The 8,726-nt window shown below is 38.2% G+C and overlaps 1 protein-coding gene across 2 annotated transcripts in view; it reads left to right on the forward strand.

The window, feature by feature from the left end:
* The window catches only part of CHAF1A (chromatin assembly factor 1 subunit A), a 64,707-nt gene extending 56,291 nt beyond the window's left edge, over positions 1-8,416 (forward strand). For both annotated transcript variants that reach the window (XM_007488917.3, XM_007488918.3), the window contains exons 12-15: positions 1,851-2,109; positions 3,563-4,053; positions 5,832-5,928; positions 8,053-8,416. In XM_007488917.3, the coding sequence (XP_007488979.1) occupies positions 1,851-2,109; positions 3,563-4,053; positions 5,832-5,928; positions 8,053-8,156 (951 nt within the window). In that variant the 3' untranslated portion in view covers positions 8,157-8,416. The remainder of the gene's footprint in view (positions 1-1,850; positions 2,110-3,562; positions 4,054-5,831; positions 5,929-8,052) is intronic.
* The last annotated feature ends 310 nt before the right edge of the window (positions 8,417-8,726 follow it).

Genomic DNA, 8,726 nt, shown 5'->3' on the forward strand with positions numbered 1-8,726 from the left:
TGTATAAATTGCTCTGCTGGTCCTGCTCACTTCACTCTGAATCAGTTTGAATGATTTTTCTTAGGTTTCTCTCTGAACTGTCTCTTCTATAATTTCTTATATTACAATAGTATTACATTTTAGTGATGACTGTGTAACGGTTCAGTTCAGAATTTCTAAAATAAGTTAGGCTACCAATTCCCTCTCCTGGTTGTTCTGCTTATATCAAGTATCACAAAATTCTAAAAGTAAATTTTGATCTCTACATTTAAATTTGTCATTGCAATACAAATAAAGATGAAAAATCAATTAGGGTAGTTAGCATGACATAATATAGAGCTCTAACGTAGGAGTTGTGAGACTTGAATTCTAGTTTCAACTCAATCACTAAATAACTGACTTTAGCAGTTTGCTTTCTTAAACTTTTTTTTTTTAAACCCTTACCTTCCGTCTTGGAGTCAATACTGTGTATTGGTTCCAAGGCAGAGGAGTGGTAAAGGGCTAGGCAATGGGGGTCAAGTGACTTGTCCAGGGTCACACAGCTGGGAAGTGTCTGAAGCCAGATTTGAACCTAGGACCTCCCATCTCTAGGCCTAGCTCTCAATCTACTGAGCTACCCAGCTGCCCCCTCTTAAACTTTTAAATAAGATAAGGATTAGACTTTCTGCTAAACCATTTTTTTATTCTCTCACTTGGTGATCACATCAGCTTCCCTGGGTTTAATTATATGAATCCAGATGACTTATAGTTCTGTATTTCCAGACTTGTTTCTTAAACATTTTCATGTTACATTTTTATCTGCTTCAGTCCACTCAAGATTTTTCCTGCATATTGTGTGGCACATTTTTTTAGAAGCTTATTTATTTAATTAATTTAGAGTATTTTTCCATAGTTGCATGAATCATGTTCTTTCCCTCCCTTCCTCCTTCCCCCCTCCCCCTCCCATAGCCAATGAGTAATTCCTCTGGGTTTTACATGTGTCATTGATCAAGACCTTTTTCCATATTATTGATGTTTGCACTAGGATGATCGTTTAGAGTCTATATCCCCAATCATATCCCCATCAAACCCTATGATCAAGCAGTTGATTTTCTTCTATGTTTCTACTCCCTCAGTTCTTTCTCTGAATGTGGATAGCGTTCTTTCTCATATGTTCCCCAGGATTGTCCTGGATCATTGCATCACTGCTATTAGAGAAGTCTATTATATTTGATTGTGCCACAGTGTATAATGTCTCTGTGTATAATGCTCTCCTGGTTCTGCTCCTTTCATTCTGCATTAATTCCTGGAGGTTGTTCCAGTTCACATGGAATTCCTCCATCAAACAATCTTTTTAAAGAAAGGATTGAAGCTCATGGAAGGCTGTGGCAGAAAGCAAAACACTCTGAGTACTATCTGTTTATGTAAAAATCCTATTTTTTAGCTTGTAGCATTTGTGGTTCACCTGGTTTCCCTTACCCTAATTAGCACCTTGACATCCAAAACCAACTTTTCTTTTTTTCTGATCAATTTGTACCTACTCTTCTCTTTGAGTCTCTGTCTTCTTCAATTTCTTTTCCTTTAGCTGAAATTCTTCTCAAAATCTGCCCCCCCCCCCAAGATTCTGTCCCTAGATTCAGTTTCTGACTTCTTCTCTTCTCATCTTCAGTTCAGTTCTTTTTCCTTCTTCAGCTCAAGTCCTTATTTCCCAGTGGATAGGAAAGAGAATACACAAGGAGAGATACATGAGGGCTTTCTCTCATCTCTGCTAATTATTTTCACAATCCTTGCTCTGTGCTAGCTTCCTCTTAGATGACTGGATATGAGAGCTTCCCTAGGATGCTCTAGTTAAGATTGGAATATTTGACCATAGCTTTTCTCTTGATTTGCAGGAAGGTGCAGATCCAGAGAATAATAAAGTTCGTCAAAAGCTGAAGGCAAAGGAGTGGGATGAATTGTTAGCCAAGGGGAAGAGGTTCCGTGTGCTCCAACCAGTGAAAATTGGCTGTATCTGGGAAGATGAGAAGAACAGTAATGCCAGTTCAGAGTTAAAAGTGTTGCAGCAATTTGCAGCTTGTATTCTGGACACAGTCATTCCAGAGGAGGAACACACACCAAAGGCCAACAAAAGAGAAAAAAGAGACCGACAGAGTAAGCTCTGAGTTTTGGCTGGGATGGCATGAGAAACCAAAGGCAAAGAGATCTTCTGATCTAGTTCAGAATCCTGTGATTATAAGATTTAGAGTTGTAAGAGACATTAGCGATCATTGAGTCCACTTCAGACCAAAACTTTTATTCAGTGCATACTACATGTACTCTATTATGCCGGGTGCTAGGATAGAAAACTAAGCAAACAATCTTTACTTTCAGGGAGCTTAGATTCTATTGGGAGAATATAGCATTGGTACAAATGGAAGATAAAATTAATTTGAGGAGGGAATAAATGCTGGATCAGTAAACTGGTGGACTTCACAGAGAAGGTGGTCCTTGAACCTTGAGGAGGATGGTGAGGTTGAAGCTGAAAATATATTCATTCATAGAAGATACTGTGCGCAAATGTGTGGAGTTCTGTCTTTCAGATGAGGATATTGATACTCAGAGATAGGGAATGACTAGGCAGCAGGAACATAATTCAACTCATGCTCCAACACCAAATTTTGTGCTTTTTCCTCATTGATGTGGAACTCATTGGGGGAACCCCAGGAGCAGCCAGGGACTAATGGAAGGAAAGTCACTCAGCACACACCTACTGAAACAAGCATTGTCAAATGATGGACATTGGGGATAAAAATGAAATAGTCAGGGCTCTCAAAAATGTTACATTCTATGAGAGGGATATCATCTATTTCAAATCAACAAGCATTATTTAACCAAGCATTGTGCTAAGAGCTGGGGATTCAAAGAAAAGCAAAAAAACACAATTCCTGCCTTCATTGAACTGTCTAATGGAGGAGATAATACATAAACAGCTACATAAATATAAGATATATACATTGTAAATGGGAGATAATCTCAGAGTGGAGGCAGCAATAGTAGAGGGAACCAGGAAAGGCCTTCTGTAGCGGGTGACACCTGTCCAGGATCACACAAGTACTAGATGTCAGAAGTAGGATTTAAATCCAGGATGCCTCTGTCCCAAGGTCCAACCCCTTTCCACTGTGCCAAGCTACACTTGACTTTTCAGCTATAGATAGTGTCTCTGGTTTATCTTGGGCATAAGAGATAAGAAATTTGAATTTTACAAAATGTGTAATTTCAGGCTTGAATTTCCTATAGAGCTCTTTCCACTATATAAAAACTATAATTATAACTCACATTTATAAATCGTTTGTTTACAAAGTACCTGGCTCATAACAACCCTGTAAATTTAGATAAGGAAAGTAAGGCCTAGTGAGATTAAGCTGTTTTTGTAGGCACATCTAGTAGGAAGTTGACCTATGACTCCGACTTGAGTCTTCAGACTCTTAAGCATGTTCTTTCCACTAAGATCTTAAGCTAACATGTGATTATCCTTTGTAGTCCTTACAGACAAGGCCCTAGTTAATGCACATTATATGTTTTATTGAGGTTCCTTTTAAATTGTGGATTTTCTTCTCCTTGCCAGTCTTGGAACAGTTACTCCCATTATTGCATGGGAATGTGAATGGAAGTAAAGTGATCATTCAAGAATTCCAGGAGTGCTACCGCCAAGGATTGTTCAGTAAGGGCACCAGCAGTCCTGACAGTGGCACAGCTAGCCCTACGAGTCCAAGTACCTCTCGGCCACAGACTCCAACTGCTAATGAAGATGTTGCTATACCTTCCAAAGCTAGACTAAAACGGATTATTTCTGAGAACTCGGTGTATGAGAAGAGACCAGATTTCAGGATGTGTTGGTATGTTCACTTGGAGGTGCTCAAGAGCTTTGACCAAGAGCATTTACCAGTGCCTTGCCAGTGGAACTACATCACTCAGGTCCCGTCTGCTACTAGAGAGGACAATGGCAATGGGCTAAGCCTGGGACCCACACAGACTACCCCAGTCTCACTAAAGAGAAAGAACACAGGCAGTATGTCCATCACTTATTTCATGAAGAAGCCAAGACATGATGAACAGGTGAGAGTTCCCTTGGGAGCATCCTGATCATCTCTTCCCCAAAAGAAAAAGGAGAGCAACAACTAATAATATAATATATGCATCATACATGGTAACCGAATAATGCTTTGGGGATTATCTTTGGAGTTAGGATTTGAAAGGCGAGGGAGTAAGGCTGGCCACTTGATGTCAATTTAAAACTGGCTATATTCTATTAGGGGGAAAGGATTCTGATTTTGTATTTGCAAAAATTAGACTTCATGAGGGGTTAATTGGAAGGTTAAAGGTTCTAGATATCTGTGGAAGCTCTATAACTTCTGACTACTCATTCCATAGTATTCCCACTACATCAAAAACTGATGGACTAAACATTAATCAGTCCAAATAACCGGTCGAGTTTTTCAGAATTGAAGAATCTCAATACTGAATTGACCTCAGAAGTCAGTCTAATTCAACCTATACCTGAATAGGCATCCATTCTACAGCACCCCCTTCACATGGTAAGACCAACTCTAGTGATGGAGAACTCATTACCCCATTACAGGGCAACTTATTGTACTTATGGGCAAATCTAATTTTTAGGAATTCTTCCTAAAGCTGAATTCTTTTAGTTCTCAAAGAAAAAAACTATAATCTTTCACCATCTTCCCCCCCACCCAAATCTTCTGATAGCTAAACAGGCTCAATTCCTTCTTCCAGTCTTTATATGGCATCATCTTCCATCTTCACCAACTGGGTAGCCATCATCTGCACAGATTCCAATAAAAAGTATTACCAAACATTTTCCTCCCTCAACTTCAAAAAACTTAGCTATTAATGACTAAGCTCTTTATAGAAATTACATCTACCCTCAGAAGCTGGAGAGATGAAGCCACTGAGGGGGCTCAGGCATGTCCTACAAACTCCAAAGGCAATTCCAAAAGATGATTTCCCAGAATGTTTTGGGCATTGTCAATGTTGCTCAACTGTGTAACCTTGAAGGGGAAAGCTCTCATTTCATGTGTAAATTCTGACCCCTTTGTGTTAAAGTTCATCACAGTACGTTGCATGGTAAGCATAAATGTAAAATTTTCTATAAGAGTCTGAACTCTGCATGTTCTTAAAATTTACCATAACTTTTAATACTTTTGTTAAATCAATCTAAAAACAGATGTTTTGGGGTTTGTTTGTTTTTTGTTTTGGGGAGGGGAGGGGAGGGAACTAGGAGGAAATGCAGAAATACAATAAGGTGATTTTGGTTTTTATTCTTTTTTTTTCTCTGCTTCTGTCAATTTTAGTATTCCCATGTGCAGAAGTGACCAGAGTATGATAATCAACAAAGCCCAGTCATCCTTTAAATTAGAAAACAATGAAAAAACATGCCATGCAAATGAGAAACAGAGCATAATCAATATCTCTAAAAACTGAATATCAGTAATATCACTTTAAAATAAGCCCACCAACAAAGTAGTAGAAATACTAATTCCGTGGACAGAAAACAGAGTCCATCACCAGGCCTGTACCTTTCCAGTGTGGTAGGACTTAACTGAGTTTGATTTCCACTATCATTAATTAACTTGGAGTGTCCAAGATTCTTTCCATTCCACAATTAGTTATCAGAATAGATCTTTTTCAGGGATGTAGTATTACACATAATGGTTATAAGATTTTAATTATTCTAAAAGCACATTGATTTTGTCCTACTTTTTTTAGCCTTAAAATTAAAAAAAAAATTTTTTTTCATAAATTAAGCATTTAAAATGATTGCCACATCAATTCTGCTGCTTCTGTTATAAGATACATTTCATTGGATGCTTTAGGTTGAAACTGTGGAAATGGATGGATTCCAGGCAGACACTGAAGAGGAAGAGGAGGATGACACTGATTGCATGATTATAGATATCCCAATAAACAGAGGTAAGAAGAATTAGAATTTTAAGCTGTTGCTTCTTTAAAAAAATATTTTTTTTCCTTTTTGAGGGCTGAGTCCTTGTTTTCTGCCCCATAAAAGAAATGTGATGTTAATATAGTCACTTCTAGCTGGTGGATTACTTGAGTTGTGTTACTTATTTTGGTGAATCTGTGATCTGTCTTCCTTGGTGCAGGTTGTACATGTCATTGTACCATTCTTATCCATGGTTATCCAATGCCTTGGAGACCTTCTCTTTAAAAGAAAAATCTTTAATCTGGTTCGCTTCTTTCAAGAGTTACAACTTCATTAGTTATCAAGTGAAAATCTCTCATTGCAAAGATTTGGTGTGAGAATAGTCAACAAAGAGAACAGCATTTGGAGTTAGGAGGATCTAGGTTCAAATCTTGCCTCCAAGATATCCTTTCTTTGTGACTATTTGATGGGGGAAATTTTCTCACCAATGAAGCTGAAAGTCCAGACCAGAAAAGGACCGGCATTTAAATCTGTCTTTAAGTGTCCAAAAACTAATACTTTATCTCCTTTTCTACCACTCTACCGCTATCCTGACAAAGATGGAAGGGGTTGGCACAGAGTGGAAGGCTGCTTTGTGTTTGTTTGTTTGTTTGTTTGTTTTATGGGTGGGTTTGAAGCCTCTCCAGCTAAACTTGAATTTATGATTTACATCAGAGTCTTTGAAAACCTGGAGTTCACGTGGCATATGAGATTAAATGTGAATTTCTGAGGAAGGAGTGATTATTTAATTGTAGAACCTAACAATAAAAACAATTATAATGCTAATAGCATTAGACTAAAAAAAAACCAAAACCCTTACCTTTCACTTTAGAATCAATGGTTGTGTTGGTTCTAAGGCAGAAGAGCAGTAAGGGCAAGTTAAGTGGCTTGCCTAGGGTCACACAACTAGGAAGCATCTGAGGTCAGATTTGAACCTAGGATCTCCTGTCTCTAGGCCTGGTTCTCAATCCCCAACATCAGACTTTTAAAAGTTATCAAGAATGCATACCTATTTTCTGTCCATATTCATTTATCTGGACTTGATCATTTCTTTTCTCCAGGTTAAATAAACTCTTAACATAGCTAGGATTCTCTGGAAAAAAATTGGATTTACATATGCCTGCATGATGGAGGAGAAATAATCATTGGTATAACACCTGCTTCACAAATGTGATTGTGTTTGATATTCCTGAGACCTACCCATACACATAGTTCGTTCCAACCCTGTGTGGAAGGGCTTGCCTGGCTATCCCAGTGTGTGTGTGTGGTATCAGGCTATGGGGATTGGAACTACGATACTAGGTCAGCAGTGAGTGCCCAAAGGGCATTTTTCTGGTTCTCCCATTTAATAGTCAGAAGATTACAGCTTTGGCTGTGGTGTCAGGATGCTTAGTTTCACAATTTATGAAGGATGACCGTGCATTAGCATAAATATCCACACTTGAGTATTATATTTCCAAGTTATGCTATGACTTTGAATTTAGACATGACACAGAAAAGGGTGGTGACTCAGCTGCAACTTTAGTTTCTTCATGCTCAGGCTGTGGATATCAGCAAGATGTTGGTCACTTAGCAAGTGTTTAGAGTCAAGCAGAAAATAATATGAGGCAGAAATGGGTGGAGACAATATTCTTTTTTTTTTTTAAACCTTCACCTTCCATCTTGGAATCAAAACTATGTGTTGGTTCCAAAGCAGAAGAGTGGAAGGGTTAGGCAATGGGGGTCAAGTGACTTGCCCAGAGTCACATAGCTAGGAAGTATCTGAGGCCAGATTTGAACCCAAGACCTCCCATCTTTAGGCCTGGCTCTCCATCCACTGAGCCACCCAGCTAGTTGCCCCTGAGACAGTATTCTTAAAGACAATTTCTTAAAGCAGGAACTGATCTTATAAAGGACATGAACAGCCCCAAACATGTATATTAATAATTATCAGATGTAATAGGGCAACAGTTAAAAATAAGAGTATTGCTTACATTTTTCAAAGGTTCTGTTCGTTCTACTGTCTGAATGGTGGGTCATCTTTTTGTTCTTCTGCCAGGTAACAGAAGGGAGGGGCATGTTGGGAGTTGTGTTGTCCTCTAAAGTGACTGAAATCCAGCCTCCCTCTTCTTTTCCAGAGGCTAAATCTCCATGTGGACTTGATTCTAAGTTTGATGATGGTGCAATGGAAATGGAACCCAGCGAGGACCCTCAGCCCGTTAGTGTGTCTAACAGAACTTAAGAAATAAATGTACTAATCCCATAATGTATGTATGTAGAATTCTTTAGGCTATTTTAAAATGTGTATCAGATACTTGAAAATCTTCCCATTTCTTTTGTAAAGAAGACAGCACTTTGTCCTGCTTCACGACCCCTTTGGAGGTTTGAAAGTTTATATAGAATGACTGATTAGTTCTTTGATAATTGTAAAAACAAAGACAAAAAACACACAAACCAAACTGCATATTAATCTGTCTTTAATAAAGCATTATTGAAATTTGATATTTGTATGAGAAATAACTTGTTCTCCTCTCAGGCCACAGAAGGCAGCCTGTGTCGTTGGATTGTAAATGTCCTTAAAACCAGTAGCTTAATGTCTCCTGTCAAGGAATTTTTATAATTGTGTATAATATGGGCTTCTGGATATAATGGTGAAAATGTATAAATTTTTATTCTATAGCCCTGACTTGGTCTCTTTCTCCTCTTTTTATTTAATTATTTTTTTAATTGCAAGCTTAATAGGCACTAACAAAAACATACTCGACTCCTTCTTTGTCTGTGGTTTGGCACATCAGCTTAATTCTTGTCAATT

Source organism: Monodelphis domestica, chromosome 3, assembly GCF_027887165.1.
Source record: "Monodelphis domestica isolate mMonDom1 chromosome 3, mMonDom1.pri, whole genome shotgun sequence".
Classification (NCBI taxonomy): domain Eukaryota; kingdom Metazoa; phylum Chordata; class Mammalia; order Didelphimorphia; family Didelphidae; genus Monodelphis; species Monodelphis domestica.